The sequence below is a fragment of the Lissotriton vulgaris genome, chromosome 5 (assembly GCF_964263255.1).
Source record: "Lissotriton vulgaris chromosome 5, aLisVul1.2, whole genome shotgun sequence".
NCBI classification, from domain to species: Eukaryota; Metazoa; Chordata; class Amphibia; order Caudata; family Salamandridae; genus Lissotriton; species Lissotriton vulgaris.
In genome coordinates this window covers 56,971,265-56,989,987 of record NC_141693.1, presented here as the reverse complement: position 1 = coordinate 56,989,987, position 18,723 = coordinate 56,971,265, and the positions used below count along the sequence as shown (strand labels likewise).

Sequence of the window (18,723 nt, the reverse complement as noted above, 5' to 3'; positions counted from 1 at the left end):
CGGCATGGTTAGACTCCGGAAGTTCCAGAAGAGATGTTGCTTCAACCAGAGAACATATTTGGCGGAGTCTGCCCTCCCATTTGAAAATTAGCCTAAATGGATGCCCCCAAGAGTAAGCAATGTCTTTGGATCAGAGAAATGCAGTGATGGGGGGTAGTCACGTCATTTCTGTAGAGTGGAGGCCGCTAAGAGAAGAGGCCTACAGGAGCGAAATTCAATGGGACGGTTGGACCGTGCCTCATGGAGAATGCGCTCCTTAAGCTTGAAGTCGTGGACACACGTCAGGATATCGGGAGGAGGGGTCATCAGAGATCTCTTGAGACCCACTCGATGTGTCCGGTCCAGTCGGATCTCCTGGCCCGGGGGACCTTCCAGGATGTGACGGCACAAGTCCATGACGAAGGTCTCAATGTCTTGCCCTTCTGTCCCCTGAGGTACCGCCCGGATCCGAATATTATTTCGACAAGAGAGGTTCTCCAGATCCTCCACATGAGATTGAAGTTCCAGAAGTTGATTGCGCAGCCTGAGTACCTCCTGTTGGAGCTGGGACACCTCTTCATCTCTTGCCGCTGTCTGATTCTCCAAGTCGGCCATTCGTGCCCCCACAGAATCAATGTCTTTGAGATCCGTGTAACAGGCCTCCAGGCCCTGTCTGCAAAAGTGTCTCCCCGCCCCATGAGCCGCGCTAAAGAAAGCTGTGCAAAATGTCCGTTCCTGATGAAAGCGTCGTGTGAGGTGTGTCACACAACTGGGGACACCTCTCGGTCGGTGCTCACTGGCAATGTCTAGTGGATAGCGAAGGCTCTCCCCCGTGATGGTGCCCGGGATAGTGAAGGAATACCCAATGTCGGGGCCACCAATCCCTGGACGTGCTCCCCAGCTGCGGCTCACCTACTAGAACTGTGAAAATGAGAGGACCTCAGACCTACAGGGGTAAGAGGGCTCGAATCGCACATCGCCGTCACCTCTAGGGCCCCACACCCCACGTGACACTTGCTGGTGTAGGGGCCCCCCTTATCCTTATCTCTAAGGTGTTGCAGTGCTAGGCAGCCTGTCAGCGTGCGGCATATACAGTGTCGAGACTGGTCCCTTGGTGTCTAGCTCTTCACCGTCATCAACACTCTCCTCCCAGGGAGCACGGGGGAAGGCCTTGTCTGTCTTCGTGCAATGGTCTGGTAGGAGGGAAGTATCGTGCCCTCCTGATCGAATCCGTCCGCTCTAGCGTAGTAGTGGTCACTTTTAGTGGCGAAGTATGTAGAGCCCGACGGCGCTGAGAGGAAGGGCCCAATACTCTTAAGTGCGCCTGGCAGTCTATTACACAGCAGTATGGTTCACCTCAGCAGGGGCAGTGGGTATATGCCGCCCTCCGCATTCCTCTCTGGGGGCGTTTGGGAGAAAGGCACCGTCCGGCAGGGCACAATAACCGGAGGCACCGCCACCAGTCCAAAGCTTGGCACAATGCACCTCCTGTGGAAGCTCGCCTGTCCCAGTGCATCTGCGAGGGGCCCCGATAGTGATGGGCTCTGGGGTGCTAGGGAGCGCACGGAGGGGCATGGCCTACAGTTCTGGCGCATTCAGCTGTCAAGTCAAGTCAAGTCAGAGAATTTATATAGCGCACTACATACCCAGAGGGTCTCAAGGCGCTTAAGGAGGGGTGGGGAATTACTTGTCAAATATCCACGTTTTAAGTTGCTTTCTGAATGCTAGGTGGTTCTGGGTAAGGCGAAGGTAAGTGGGACGTGAGTTCCAGGTTTTAGCTGCCAGGTAGGAGAAGGATCTGCCTCCCATGGTGGTCTTGTTGATGCGAGGTACAGTGGCAAGGGCTTGGTTGGAGGATCGAAGCTGGCGGGAGGGGGTGTAGAAGGACAGTCGTGTGTTGAGGCATTCTGGTCCGATTTCGTAGAGTGCTTTCGAGTTTATATCCACGCCGCCATCTTGTCTCGGTGAAGGAGGTACGCTACATGTGCTCCAGGCCCCGGGTACCGGCGCCTGCTCTCTTCAATCCTCCCACTTGCGGCCAGTGTACAGCGGGGTACACCCGCAGACTGCAGCGAGAACGTCCTCAAGCCACAGTGCCGGACTCTACCGCTTCCGATCACCTCCGCAGCGGGATGGCCGCCGGACCCTTCCAGTGCGGCACGTCCTAGGCTCTGGAGACGGGAATCAAGCAGGCGCGCTGCACGAAAGGCACAGGGGAGATGCGAGGACTCGTCTCTGGTCCGGTCAGTGTCCAAATCTGCCAGAAGAGTTGTGCTTGTTGAAGCTGTGCAGGTGAGGCCCAAGTAACGGACAGGAGTGGTGGGTAGGCACGTCCTACTCTGCCGCCATCTTGGACACGCCCCATCCATCTTTGATGTCAAGGTAGACCAATCAATGGTTGGATCATGCTTCTGGAGCCAAGGTAACCCTAAAATCACCCTATATTTGGGAGCTTGGATGATGTCAAATGTAATTAACTCACAGTGGTCGTCCTTATACCATACCTCGTGCTCCCTCATATTAAACCGAATGGGACCGGATTCTAAGAGTTTGCCATCCCCCACTAACACACCCTCAGGGGTTCTCTTCTCAATCAGTTCTACTCCCAGTCTGAGGGCTTCCTTTTCGTCCACGAAGCAGCCTGTGGCCCATGAATCCACCATGACTTGGATATGTTTTTTTTCTTGACACACAACAAACTCCATGTTGATGAAGAAGTATTCTGAACTATCACTGGAATTGTTCTTCACTGAAGGGATTTCACTAATGCTCAAGGATTCCCCTTCCATACTTCTCAAGCAAATCAGTTTCCGACGACTTGTCCGCTGTCACTGCGCCCATTTTTCCAAACTTGGGACGACTGTTTCTAGGCTTAACAGGGCACTCGCGGAGGTAATGACTTTCTTCCTGCAGTATAAACATAGTCCCTGTTTCCGCCGGTATTCCCGTTCATTGGGTGTGAGAGAAGCCCAGATTGCCCCTATCTCCATGGGTTCAGAAGGAGTCAATCCATGCTCGGAGGTCTTTGGCTGGTCAAAGCGCTGAGGTACTCGTTCCCTTCTTCTGGGGTCACCTTTACGTTCCTTCAAGCGATGATCCTGGCGCAATGTTAGTTTTATCAACCCGGGGCAGCTCCACCGATGCACCCATCACAGAGCTCCACCGATGCTCCCACAGAGCTCCACCGATGCACCCACCACAGAGCTCCACCGATGCCCCCAACACAGAGCTCCACCGATGCCCCACCACAGAGCTCCACCGATGCACCCACCACAAAGCTCCACCGATGCACCCACCACAGAGCTCCACTGATGCCCCCACCACACAGCTCCACTGATGCCCCCATCACACAGCTCCACCGATGCACCCACCCCACAGCTCCACCGACACATCTCCACCGATGCCCCCATCACACAGCTCCACCGATGCACCCACCACCCAGCTCCACCGATGCACCCACCGCACAGCTCCACCGACACAGCTCCACCGATGCACCCAGCTCCACTGATGCAACCACCACACAGCTCCACTGACACAGCTCCACCGATGCACCCACCACACAGCTCCACTGATGCACCCACCACAGAGCTCCACCGATGCACCCACCACAGAGCTCCACCGATGCACCCACCACAGAGCTCCACCGATGCACCCACCACAGAGCTCCACCGATGCACCCACCACAGAGCTCCACCGATGCACCCTCCACAGAGCTCCACCGATGCACCCTCCACAGAGCTCCACCTATGCCCCCACCACAGAGCTCCACCTATGCCCCCACCACACAGCTCCACCGATGCCCCACCACACAGCTCCACCGATGCCCCCACCACACAGCTCCACCGATGCCCCCACCACACAGCTCCACCGATGCACCCACCACACAGCTCCACCGAGGCTCCACCAAGGCACCCACCACACAGCTCTACCGAGGCACCCACCACACAGCTCCCCTGATGCACCCACCACACAGCTCCACCTACACAGCTCCACCGATGCACCCACCACCCAGCTCCACCGATGCACCCACCACCCAGCTCCACCGATGCACCCACCACACAGCTCCACCGACACAGCTCCACCGATGCACCCACCACACAGCTCCACCGATGCACCCACCACACAGCTCCACCGATGCTCCAACTAAGCTCCACCAATGCACCCACCACCCAGCTCCACCGATGCACCCACCACACAGCTCCACCGACACAGCCCCACTGGTGCACCCACCACACAGCTCCACCAATGCACCCACCACACAGCTCCACCGATGCACCCACCACACAGCTCCACCGATGCACCCACCACACAGCTCCACCGATGCACCCACCACACAGCTCCACCGATGCACCCACCACACAGCTCCACTGATGCACCCACCACACAGCTCCACCGATGCACCCACCACACAGCTCCACCGATGCACCCATCACACAGCTCTACCGAGGCACCCACCACACAGCTCCACCGAGGCACCCACCACACAGCTCCACCGAGGCACCCACCACACAGCTCCACCGATGCAGCCACCACACAGCTCCACCGACACAGCTCCACCCACCACCCAGCTCCACCGATGCACCCACCACACAGCTCCACCGACACAGCTCCACCGATGCACCCACCACACAGCTCCACCGCTGCACCCACCACACAGCTCCACCGATGCACCCACCACACAGCTCCACCAAGGCACCCACCACACAGCTCCACCGATACACCCACCACACAGCTCCACAGATGCACCCACCACACAGCTCCACAGATGCACCCACGACACAGCTCGCCGATGCACCCACCACACAGCTCCACCGATGCACCCACCACACAGCTCCACTGATGCACCCACCACACAGCTCCACCGATGCACCCACCACACAGCTCTACCGAGGCACCCACCACACAGCTCTACCGAGGCACCCACCACACAGCTCCACCGAGGCACCCACCACACAGCTCCACCGATGCACCCACCACACAGCTCCACCAATGCTCCAACTAAGCTCCACCAATGCACCCACCACACAGCTCCACCAATGCACCCACTAAGCTCCACCGATGCACACACCACTCAGCGCAACCACAGCATCACTCAGCGCAACCACAGCATCACTGGTTCAAATATGTTCTTTCAATGTTTCAAGCTGTTTTCAAGCTTTCACGCTTTATTACAAATCACAAAAAAATGTTAATATTTCACTTCTGTTCTTGGATTTTCATCACAATAAAAAACACTGAACATAATCTTCACAAAAGTTATTTACAAAAGTTTAAGCTATTGCCATTACAAATTAAATAAATTATTTAAGTATTAATTATTTAAAAAAATTAAAAGCCATTGTTATTTGTAATATCAATACATCTAAGTCACGTAAATACAAAACATGTTGCATTACAAATGCTATAGTTGTCACATTTGCGAAAGTTATAACTATTGGCATTGTAAATGACAAAGCTAGTTTCTATTCTACTGGATGTATTTAGAGCAAAAGTACCTGCCTCCCTTCTATACGGAATAGAGTTAATTGACCAAAAAAATTGGAGCTTTTTAAATTCCTCGGAAGGAAAAATTTTACGTAGTTTATTATCCGTTAGCACAGCAAATTCAACTGCTACCTTAAGACAGGACCTCGGCTTACGCAGCAGCTGGGTCCAAGGTTTGGCTGGTATCATACGCTGGGTTGTAAGTCTTGCAAAGAGTGAGCCCAATACCTTAAGACATCTCATAAAAAATGAATTGCTGGGAAACTTTAATAACTATTCTTCGATTGTAAAAAATTTCAGATATGCTGTGGGTCAATTGCAATTAGATAAGGATGTTCTATTTTCTTTATCTTCCTATCAGTTAAAAACCCTTTTGAAGTCCTCCACGTGGGAACTTGGGTTTAGACTGGATAGAGATTTCCGGTTGTTGAAAAAAGGCTGTACTCCTGTTATTGAGTCCTGTCTATTGAGGAAAGCTCAACCGTACACTCAATGGAACATTCCTCACGGCGTTAGATGCCTAGTGTTTTTAGTAAGACAGGATTTGCTTCCGTTGAAATCTCTTTATTCCAGATGGTATGGCCATTCAGCGGTCTGTGATTTTTGTCAGATGTTTGACCAAGATTTGGCTCATGTCATTTTCGTTTGTCCACCTCTGATGACTTTCAGGCGAAGATGGTTAAGACCAATTTGCCTACAACTCAACATTTTGTCAGCCTCTGCTTTTCGGGCGGCTATGATTAACCCGCCAAATGAAATGTTTTGTTTTAAACTGTACAAATTCTTCAAATGTTTTTTGGATCTGTATTAAGTTGATAATTTTTAAACTGTTGTGTATTTGATGCTATATGCATGTTCGAAATTTTACGTTTAATGTTTTTTTGTATGCATATTTTACGTCTTTTTATGTGGACCTCGTAAAGAGTTCCGTTATCATAATAATAAAAACTTGAAACTTGACAAAGCTATTAATTTAGCTATTTTAAAAAATAACACATAAATAAAAATAAAAAAATTTATAAGACCAATAGCTCAAATTTTCCTAATGCGAGCCCTATTGCAATTCCAATGCTTGTTTTGTAATTAAGACCACACTCGACAGATCTACACTTATTTCTTGCACTCTCATCCTTGCAGGTGAAACTTCAAGAGTGGCTGCTTGTCCTGAAGAAGCAGGAGGGATATTTTCTGGAGTCTAAACTCAAGGAGGAGGAACAATATAAAACCATGAGGGTGAGTGGCTGCAGTGAGTGCTGTGTCTCTGTATATGTCTGTGCCCATGTCTTTGTGTGGCCTCTTAAAGTTCAAGACACACAGAGGTGGATGAGTCCCCCTACAGACTGGTCATGGTCCTCACCAGATACTGACTGGAGTTACTGCACCTGGATATTGGGGCTGAAATCGGACAAGGGCGCGTCCTAAAAAACATAAAATCAAGTATTACTCTTCTGACCTTAAGGTCGAACTTGCATACTCAGATGTGCATGGTGTGTGTTAGAGAAGTGTGCAGTGGTGTGGCATTATCTGGCTGTGAGTACGTACCAGCATGTGTGTGTGCATATGTGTGTGTGTGTGTGTGTATGTTCACTCTTAGGTGTACGTTTTCTAAGTATGTGTTAATGTATGGATAGTCTTTGGGAGTACATGCATGTCTGCTCGTCCCTATATCTGTCGGTTTTTTCGGCATGGACTACTGCTTGTGTGTGTCTCCATATTCATATATAGATTTTGAGCCGCAGAGTATACAAATACATGTCCTTATCTTTATGCATGCGTGTTTGAGGGTTGTGTATGCTTTAGTCTGGATTTATTGGCTGTGAGTTTGTACCTACATAAGTGGATGCCTGCCTGTGGGCTTGTATATCACATGGTCTGGTGGCATTTGTGAGTGTGCAAATACATGTGTGCATCTGTGAGTTTGTGACGTGTATGCATAAGTCTGGAGTCATAATTCCGTGAGATTTTATATGCATTTGTGTGTGAGTATATATGTATGAATGTGTGTCTCCGAGTCTGTGCAAGCATGGACTGAAGATATCCATCTGTGAGTTTGTACAAGGTTTGTGTGTGAGTCTGCAAATCAATGTGTGTGTCTGTATGAGTGTGTACCTCTGTGGATGTGTGTATGTATGGATTTGAAGTTATCTATCCATCCATCAAACTGAGCAAGCATAGCTTAAGGCCCTTCCTAAACAAAGGTTTTAGCAATGTAATAATGCTACGGTATTGTATATACACATCGTCGAACACAATACATATTCTACCTCCCTCTAGACCTCTATTTCTTTACCTTGTAGTATGAATCTTAATGGATTATAACTACATTTTGTGAAACATCATGGATACATCATCATCTTATTCAAAAATTGTATTTATTCATTTTAGTTGGTATTTGTATTCATTTACATTGATAGTATCAAAACAGGGAAAAATGTAATCTAAAAAGACATACATATTCATAAAAATCTTTTTGTCACAAGTTTTACTGTTTTATACATTTTCTACATAGACCAACAATTTCATATCTTTATATACACACTAGCAGCCCGTCCCGACGTTGTCCGGGTTAGAAAATGTATGTGTGTAATATTTGTAATGTTAAAGGATAATTTATTTTAAGATTTCACGGTATACAACATTTTTGGTTTCATTGGTTTGTGGCCGTAGAATAAATTGATTTAGTACATTGCCGGACCTAGAGAGTGCTACTTTTAATGATGTCTTGGCATGAGTGTGCGTTTTTGAGTGCTGTTTTCAGTTGCAGCGCGTTGTTGTTATTTGAATTTCCTTGGTTGTGTGTTGGTTTTGATTGTAAGTAATTTGCTGGCATCAACTTACTTTTTTTACGTTTTGCCTAAGTGAAAGCTGCGCACACAGCTTTTCACGAAGGTGAAAACCTAATGAGAACAGTATGTGGCTTGGTCACCGGCTCTCTGTTCCATTGGCTAGCTCCATAAATGGAGGCTAGCCATTGGAACAGAGATCTGTCCATCATGGCCGGACCAGATTCGTGGGCGTTCCCGCGGTTTCTTCCCTCTCCGCCCCTCTGTGCGCGTCATCTCGGCGGTGGGCGGGGTTTTTTTTTTTTTCTTCGAAGGTTGTTTTTGGTCATTTCTCCAGGCCGACCGCCGCCGGAAGAAGTCCAGGTGAGTGCTCCCCCCCCCCCCTCCCGCTGTCCGTGTGCCCGTTCCCGCACCCCCCCCCCCTCCCCCAGTCTGTGTCTCCGGCCTCTGGGATCCCCAGTCTGCTTACCGCTTGTTAGTTATGGGAAGGTCTGAGTTTAAACTCGGCAGAAAGGGAAAACAGATTGGGAGACTGTGCCCGAAAGGATACACAAGGTAAAACCTCACTGCGTGAGGACTGGACGAGGAAGGAAGAATCGAAGTAATGAAGGTACTGAGTACCGGCACTTTGATTTTGCTAGGGAGACTACCGGCACTTCTCAGAAACAAGCCCTTTTATTTTTTCCATTTCAAGCACTGAGATTACTGGTATATAATCCGAGCACTCCTCGCTGCCGTTACTGGGTCCCACTCTCCGGCCCCTCTGGGCGAGGCTGGAAGATGAACTTGTGAATCCCAGTGATCTGAGGCGTTGTCTGCACATTCCTCGCCGCATTCATTCCTCTCTGAGTGGAATCTCCCTTCCTTGGCAGGCTAGTGTGATGAAAGTTGCTTCTCTTGACGCGAAGGGACAGGGCGCGCAGACTTGCCTCCAGAGCGTCGCTGTAATGAAGAAACGGTCCGTTTACGCCTCCTGTCCGGTCTAGACTCGCATTCGGGTGCATTTTCCTCAGTGGCGACGACCCAGTGTGTCATTGGCTCTAATGCAATGAATGAAATACAGCCCCATGTTGTTTGAATTGTAAAACACTACAATGACCGGAGTACAGGATTCTAAGCCCCGGTGCCATTGCACCTGCTTCACCAACGGAACCTACTCCCCTGGTTTTACTGGACCCTTCTGTTCCAAGGTGTACTTAATTGTATTGTTATTGTTATTGTTATTGTTATTTTTGATTTGTAGCGCGCTCAATCACCTACAGGCCTCTAAGCGCTCGGGAATCAATGGTAGACAACAACTTTGACAGTACAGAGGGCGTCCACTAGCCTACGTGGCTCACAGGGCTCTCCTGAACAACAGCGTTTTCAGCCCCTTTCTGAAACGTAGGAGGTTTCCTTCCTTTCGTAGTGGCTCAGGTAGTGTGTTCCATAAATGCGGAACCAGCACCGAAAAGGCTCTACCGCCCTTGGTGGCAAGTTTGTACCGAGGGCAGACTAATAGCTGAGAGTCTGAGGACCTAAGAGCTCTCTTTGGGCTATACATTGCCAGGCGATCTTTGATGTACGCAGGTGCCATGCCATAGATGGCTTTATGGGCGATGCACAGATTTTTAAATTCCACTCGCTCCTTAATAGGGAGCCAGTGGAGGCTTTGTAGCAGGGGGGAAGCTTTAGTGTGTCTTGGCTGTCTGAAGATAAGACGAGCGGCATCATTCATCACCACCTGTAGCCTATTTATCAAGGTTTTTGGTAGGCCAAGGTAGAGGGCATTTCCATAATCTATGCGTGAAATCACAGTAGCTGCGACGATGGAACGTAGCATAGATTGGGAAATGATAGGCACTAATTTCCGTAGCTGTCGGATGATATTAGTACAGCTGCCCACCACTGAAGAGATTTGGCTGACCATAGAGAGGTCACAATCCAGTTTGATCCCCAGGCTCTTCACGTTCAAACTGGGTTTTGGGGCTGGACCTAACTCTGCGGGCCAGTAGAGGTCACACCATGGTGAGGTGGTAGATGAAATAACCAAGACCTCAGTCTTATCTGGATTGATTTTTAGGAGGTTTCCTGTCATCCACTGGACCGTGTGTCTCAAGATATTCTGAGTGTGGAGTTGGGCGGTGTTTGTATTGTCAACACTCAGCAGCAGCTGCGTGTCGTCTGCGTAGTTATATACTGTGCAGCCCATACTCGCCAGGGAGGCAATCAGAGGCTGCAGATATAAGTTAAACAGCAGTGGGGATAGGGCCGAGCCCTGAGGTACCCCACATTCTATTTCTCCCACTGCGGAGATTTCTTCTCCGAGTTGTATTCTTTGTGTCCTTCCTGACAGAAAGGACTGCAACCACTCGAAAGCCCGGCCTTTGATGCCAAAGTCACTCAGCCTTTCCAGTAGCAACGCATGACTGACGGTATCGAACGCCGCTGAAAGGTCTAATAAAATCAGGGCGCTCGTTTTTTTACCGTCAGCCAAGCCTCTCAATTCATCCAGCACCGAGAGCATCACCAACTCGGTGCTGTGGTGTGCTCGGAACCCTGCTTGTCGTTCGTGAAGCAGGGAGTGGGACTCCAAGTACATGGACAAAGATTTTAATACATGTTGCTCCAGTACTTTAGAGAGGAATGGTAGCTGAGAGATCGGCCTATAGTTTTTTAGTATTGCGGGGTCTACGCCAGGTTTTTTCAACAGCGGTCTTACCCGCGCTTCCTTAAGTGCTGCTGGTAGTTGTCCTAATTCCAGAGATCTATTTAGGAGATGGATGACTTGCTCCTCCAATAGTGGACGAGCTGCCTGAAAAACTTTAGGTGGACAAGGGTCCGCTGGAGATCCAGATTTGATTCTGGCCATCAACTGCTGCAGGCTCAAGATGTCAATCTCTGGAAACAGTGTGATAGCACAGTCAGTTTGATTTTGGGGGATTATAGGTGTAGCCATTCCATTAAGCGGCCCATTTTTTATGTCCTGGATGATGGTTCTTACTTTCTCCAAGAAATAATCCTGAAAGCAATTGCAGTTTATGGGAGACTGAACGCTGTCTGGTTTTTTGGTCAACTCCGACAGGATCTTAAAAGTCTCTTTCTGCACGTTGACTGCCTTACTTAGACGGGATTCGTAGTACTCGGCTTTGGCAAGGATGATGTGTTTTTTGTATGCGTTCAAGGAGGCACGGTAGAGGTTCCTGGCTGAGTCCAGTTTAGTTTTCCTCCAGCTTCTTTCTAGGGCTCTAAGTTTCTTTTTATGGTCCCTCAGTACTGGCGTGAACCAAGGGGCATCCTTACCCGGGCCTTTTAGCGCCTTCATTTTTATTGGCGCTATCTGATCAATAGCTAGTGTCAGGGAGCGCGTTAAATCCGCGTATTGCTGATCTAGACTATGATCTAAGTTCGGGGGGCAATCTCTGGGCAGGAATACCTCGGTCAGGGTCCTCAAATCGACCTCTGCCCATTTGCGGGTTTTCCTAGCCTCCAATGTTGGTTTGATTATTTGGCCCTTAATACGCAGCTCACAGGAAATTAGGTAGTGATCAGACCAGATACATGGGGCAACTTCTTTCAGCGTTAGTGAGGGGTCTGTAGTCCATACCAGGTCAAGGGTGTGACCTTTGGTGTGCGTGGGGACATTCACGATCTGTTTAAAGTTTAGCGCTGACATCAAAGTGTCCAAATGGCGCATAGGAGCGTCCCAGTGAGGTTTATCCCAGTGCAGGTTGAAGTCTCCTGTGACTAAGATTTTCGAGTAGCGAGTACAAAGGTCAGATATGATGGGGGCGAATAAGTCCTGGAAGGTTGGGGTTGCGTTGGGAGGGCGATAGACCGCTAACACCACCCAGCATGAGCTGTTTACTGTGACTTTCACCCCAAGTAGATCAGCCAGGTCGACTGTCTCTGATAGTAGGATTTCTACTGACAGCATCTTTTTGAAAATCACAGCTACCCCTCCTCCCCGTGTGTTTCCTGGGCGGTTTTGCCATAAAGCATCATAGCCGCTGGGGAGAGCGGCCAGGATGTCTGGCATTGAGCTCTCACTCATCCAGGTCTCTGTTAAGGTCAGTATATCAGTGTCGTTGTTTTGCAACAGGTTATAGACTCTAGTGCAAATGTGGCACGCGTTTCTGCCGTTCAAATCCAAGTCACTTTTAGAAAATGTCCAACGGAATGACGTCACTAGCCGTGTTCTTCAACCGGTGTTCGGCTGACTACTGAAAGGACCGGCACCGTTCCCTCTGTGGCATGCCAGGTGGTCGTCAGGAGTGCACATACCTTTTCAAGGCTGGTATGTATTCTTTACTACTGCCCCCATCGCCTTATGGTTTCATTTTCCTGTTCTCTTGTTAAAAGCCAGGCACTACTTGCTGTTTGTTGGCAGTAGAGCGAAGACTCGGCAGCTGTCCCTGAATTTGCAAGTATTTATTTTCTGTTTCATTATTTTATCTTTCTTGGATAAAAGCGCCTAACCGACAACAGGCTCCTTCTAGGCGCTGGTGAAAATCTGAGATTGCTCCGGATTGGATGTATTCGCACTTGTAGACCGTTAGTCCATGTGTTTTATTTGCTGCTTAATTACAATACTGACGTGTATTCTAATAAATTACCATCAATACCATGTGTGGTAAGACTTATGTGCTACGAATCATCACAGATGTGGCGAGGAGAGGTAGATCATCCGTGATGGCAGAGCAGAAAACCTCGGGATTGTAATACCTTTAGTATGCGTCGACTTAATGGGACTGTGGACTCATTTATCTCCATAATAAACATGAGCGACAGAGAAACGTCAGGTTTCCCTAAATTAATTCAATAAAACACAAAAGAAAGAGTTTGCTACCTACCTCACCAAGGATCATTAAGGGTCTCTAGCTCAAGACCAGGTGGGGGAAGGGGTTAATTGACAATCTTTTTATTAGCAATATCATTGTGTACTTTACAGAATATACTAACAAAAAACACAATGCAAGCGTTTTGAGTCGTACACACAGTTACTACAAGTGTAGAAGCGTCTAGTAACATTACGTTTTGATTTTATCATTTATTCCAACTACTTGAAACCAAACTCCCCCCACCCTTCCCTCCCACTCCCAGCACTCTGTAGTGAGTGCAGAGTGCCGAGTAGTGAGTGCAGAGTGCAGAGTAGTGAGTGCAGAGTGAGTGTGCAAAGTGCAGAGTAGTGAGTGCAGAGTGCAGAGTAGTGAGTACAGAGTGCAGAGTAGTGAGTGCAGAGTGCAGAGTAGTGAGTGCAGAGTGAGTGTGCAAAGTGCAGAGTAGTGAGTGCAGAGTGCAGAGTAGTGAGTACAGAGTGCAGAGTAGTGAGTGCAGAGTGAGTGTGCAGAATGCAGAGTAGTGAGTGCAGAGTAGTGAGTGCACAGTAGTGAGTGCACAGTAGTGAGTGCACAGTAGTGAGTGCAGAGTAGTGAGTGCAGAGTGAGTGTGCAGAGTAGTGAGTGCAGAGTAGTGAGTGCAGAGTAGTGAGTACAGAGTGCAGAGTAGTGAGTGCAGAGTAGTGAGTACAGAGTGAGTGCGCAGAGCAGTGAGTGCAGGTGCAGAGTGCTGTGTATTGGCAATGTAAATGACAATGCCATTTATTTATGATTTAAAGAAAAAAAAACAAATGTCATGAGCAATGCCAATAGCTCTACCTTTAATGATGCCGAGACCATTGCATTGCAAATGCTTGTTTTCAGAGATGGTGTGGATTATCTAGGTCACCATATTTCAGCCAAAGGTGTAGAACCTAAAATGAAACTTTTAGATGCTATCTGTACGTTTCTAGGACTAGTTGAATACTATGCGAAATTTGTCCCAAATTTTGCTGACAAGACCGTTTGTTTACGCAATCTCTTAGAGAAAAATGCTAGGTATGACTGGTCTGAACAGTGCGCAAATGATTTTAACCTGTTGAAAACTGTGATTGTGCAGGCACGCCCTCTCAAATAGTTTGATTTGAATGATCAGTGCATTGTAGTTACAGATGCCAGTAATGTTGGACTGGGAGCTGTCCTTATGCAAAAGAGAGCTGACAATAGAGGAGAAGTAATTGCTTTTGCCTCTAGAACCCTGAGAGGTGCTGAGGGTACTTATTCCACAATCGAGAAAGAGGCGTTGGCTTTATGGTGGGGTGTACAACATTTTATGAACTTTTTGTGGGGCAATCATGTAACTCTTAAAACTGACCATAAGCCAATAGTGGACCTTTTCACAACCAAGGGTGGTGGTAGGGCTACACCCCGCATTGCCAAATGGCAGTACAGACTTGCTGAATTTAATTGTCACTTGGAATATGTACCTGGTATAAAAAACAATCTAGCTGACTGTTTATCAAGGTTACCTCTTGCTCACACCGATCACGAGGAGGAACCTGATCAATTTGAGATGGTGTGTGCTGTCAGTTCTGTATCTGTACAAAAGGGGGTGGTGATGGACGGAGCATCTGAATCAATCAAACAATCACACCCAGTCAAAAGATCTGGGTTTAATCCATCACCGTTCTTTAGCCCACTCTGCCACCCCAGTTCAGACATGGCTATATGCAAATCAGTCTGACCCTGTGCCTCATGGGAACAGTCCAGCCCGAACTGCCAAGCCATGTCTTCCCTGGACCGGAAACAAGCTTCCGAGAACCGGTTTCTGGCATTCCAGCCGTCTTCAGCCCGGCTTGCTTGAATCCAGTTGCAAAGTGAGCAAGGGACTCACGTCTGAGCATACCCTGCCAAACTTATGGCAGCCAAAAGCAGTACAAAAGGGGGTGGTGATGGATGGAGCATCTGAATCAATCAAACACTCGCACCCAGTCAAAAGATCTGGGTTTAATCCATCACCTTCCTTTAGCCTACTCTGCCTCCCCAGTTCAGACATGGCTATATGCAAATCAGTCTGACCCTGTGCCTCATGAGAACAGTCCAGCCCGAACTGCCAAGCCATGTCTTCCCTGGACCGGAAACAAGCTTCCGAGGACCGGTTTCTGGCATTCCAGCCGTCTTCAGCCCGGCTTGCTTGAATCCAGTGGCAAAGTGAACAAGGGACTCACGTCTGAGCATACCCTGCCACACTTATGGCGGCTAAAAGCAGTACAAAAGGGGGTGCTGATGGACGGAGCATCTGAATCAATCAAACACTCACACCCAGTCAAAAGATCTGGGTTTAATCCATCACTGTTCTTTAGCCCACTCTGCCACCCCAGTTCAGACATGGCTCTATGCAAATCAGTCTGACTTTGTGCCTCATGGGAACAGTCCAGCCCGAACTGCCAAGCCATGTTTTCCCTGGACCGGAAACAAGCTTCCGAGGACCAGTTTCTGGCATTCCAGCCATCTTCAGCCCGGCTTGCTTGAATCCAGTGGCAAAGTGAGCAAGGGACTCACGTCTGAGCATACCCTGCCACACTTATGGCGGCCAAAAGCAGTACAAAAGGGGGTGGTGATGTACGGAGCATCTGAATCAATCAAACACTCACACCCAGTCAAAAGATCTGGATTTAATCCATCACCGTTCTTTAGCCCACTCTGCCACCCCAGTTCAGACATGGCTATATGCAAATCAGTCTGACCCTGTGCCTCATGGGAACAGTCGAGCCCGAACTGCCAAGCCATGTCTTTCCTGGACCGGAAACAAGCTTCCGAGGACCAGTTTCTGGCATTCCAGCCATCTTCAGCCCGGCTTGCTTGAATCCAGTGGCAAAGTGAGCAAGGGACTCACGTCTGAGCATACCCTGCCACACTTAGGGCGGCCAAAAGCAGTACAAAAGGGGGTGGTGATGTACGGAGCATCTGAATCAATCAAACACTCACACCCAGTCAAAAGATCTGGGTTTAATCCATCACTGTTCTTTAGCCCACTCTGCCACCCCAGTTCAGACATGGCTATATGCAAATCAGTCTGACCCTGTGCCTCATGGGAACAGTCGAGCCCGAACTGCCAAGCCATGTCTTTCCTGGACCGGAAACAAGCTTCCGAGGACTGGTTTCTGGCATTCCAGCCGTCTGACACTGGTGCTGCCTTATCAGAAACTGATTGGAAGCGTGCTATTCCTGAGGATGTGAATTTGTGTAAAGTAATAGATTTTTTGACTCAGGGATGCCCGAATGACAAATCGTTCTCTCCTGAGTTACTTCTGTTTAGAAGAATTTGTGATGAACTTTCCTTGGTTGATGGAATTTTACGCTGAGGTAGTCTTCTAGTTGTAAACTTATCTTAAGTGTATACAACACTTAACCTCTGCGCACTGTTGCTACTTGCGGATAACCGCTACTCTTTTTATAAATACAACAACACTTATAAAGTTTCAACTGTAAGTATATTTATAACTTGTTTCCACAGCAAATAAACTTGTTTGTTTTACAATGATAAACACAAAGGTATGTTATTACATTTCAACACACAATATATACAATATAACAAAAGTAGATGTCGAATCTTTCATTTCTGGTGACTTTTTCTTTGTTATGCTCAATGCATTTCGAGCTCAATGGAGCTCTTCGTCGGGGGCCTGTGAAACTAAATATAATTTGCAATTAGTAAATTTATTCAACTCATCGTTATCAACACAACTCCTAAAGTTGTTACAGAGCAAAAATTATTATATGGTAACATTCCCTTATAAACTACCCTTCACCAACACCACAGTGTATGTGAAAAGATCCAAAAGACCAAACTCACTGAAGTCGCAATAAACCAGAAATCTCCTCTCCTGAAAGAAAACGAAACACTGAAACTACCTCCACCTATTTTCGCAAAAATAAAATCCATAGCTCGACAACCAAATCACAAAAGCGCTAACACAATGTCTTACCTTGAGCACTCTAGGCACTGTGCTTGAAAAAAATCTCCAACACACCCAGTCGTCCCTCTCCTCCTGTGAATATATACAAAATATCAGCTCTACTCCGGGATCCTATGCCTGAAATACTTATTAGGTCAACCCCCAGTATTCCAGAAGCGCTTTTGTGATTTGGTTGTCGAGCTATGGATTTTATTTTTGCTAGTCCTGATGAAGACCCCGCCCTAAGGTTGGACTCACCTAGCGTACCCAATAGGGGTCGAAACGTCTATTTTCAACCAACTCACAAGCAAGGACAACTTCAAACTAATGTGATAGTGTCCATACTCTGCTATGTGTTACCTTCGGAACAATTGACCTTGCACCAAGGCCGGACCAGTACTATTACGTAATATTGATGTATATATCCCACACTACCCTGTCCTTGTCCACTACCCCCACTTCTTATTCACCATCACCATCCCATCCTCCATCATTTCAACATGAGCACCGTTCTCTTTTTTGCAAATGTTTCTAATACATTCAATTTGAAGGAGCAACTGTGTTGCTATTACTTATAAATTTAATCTAATGCAAATAAACTGCATACAATTGCAACAGTGACTTCTAGAATCTTAATGGTGAATGCAAGTACAATTGTTTATTATTTTAAGCTATTTGTGCTACTCGACCGCTTTTTGTATTGTACCGTAACATTGATGACCGTACCCCACTCTGACAATTGTTCCAGTACCACTGCCATTTTCGACATGGTGTGGGGGCAGGGCGGGGGCGATAGCTCTAATGGCCATTTGCTTACATAATTTCTATATTGTGTATTTACACAGAATATACTCATAAATTCCAGAACATTTTTCCGAGAGATGTTGCTTTCCCTTTGTGATTTGTGGTTCACAAGTTCATATCCCAGCACATAACACTCACTGAGCCCTCCAGCTTTTGACACTTGTGTCTCAGGGCATTTGTCAGCTAAAAGAATTTCGAGCTTTCTGACTCATGACAGATCTTTCTCACCACAGCAGCCCTGACCTCGTTTCTCTTCCACATGTGATTCTGGAAGCTTCAAGCGGCCACTGTTTAACGAAAGCGGCATATTTACGGGTGTGAGTCACTCGCGGTGAACGGCAATGATACATGGCACGTTCTCAAAAATTTTGTTTTTGCAGCAGATAATTCCAGAGATGTGTTTGACCCTTTGCATACTGTGACAGATACCTATTTCAAAGCACAGCTTTCTCTTCCATATGACGGTCCTGCTTACGCCTTGTGGCGCATTTAATTCCAGAAAGGGCAGCTTGGGTCATCTTGTTCTCACGGTTCTCTGTCCGTTGGCAGCTACAGCGGCTCCCCTGTGATTTTGGAAGATAAGTTCACATTTCTGACACAAAAGGCTCTACAATAGTACAACACGTTGCCTTTCTATCTTTGGTCCGACATTTGACTTCTTGAACTTAACTTTTGAGCATGAGGGAGCTTTACTGAATTGAAAAGGTTCCAGCAATAACCCTTGGCTGGAGAGGGTTGAGTTGACCTGCGTGGGTGCCTAGAAGACTTTGACCCGGCTAGTGTGGCCGACTTTGAAGCTAGGAAACCGATTCGAGCTTGGCGGGAGGCTCAAACATCCTGTGATTCTGGGCAAATCAATCACTTAATTTAAAAAAATGTTTTAATGAATTGTGTCAAGTTGTAACGCAACTGGTGCTC

The 18,723-nt window shown here is 47.8% G+C and overlaps 1 protein-coding gene across 1 annotated transcript in view; it reads left to right on the top strand.

Moving 5' to 3' along the window:
* The window catches only part of LOC147710140 (E3 ubiquitin-protein ligase TRIM11-like), a 125,232-nt gene that overhangs the window by 20,146 nt on the left and 86,363 nt on the right, over positions 1–18,723 (top strand). The window contains exon 2 of the mRNA XM_086920836.1: positions 6,601–6,696. Within this exon, the coding sequence (XP_086776962.1) occupies positions 6,601–6,696 (96 nt within the window). The remainder of the gene's footprint in view (positions 1–6,600; positions 6,697–18,723) is intronic.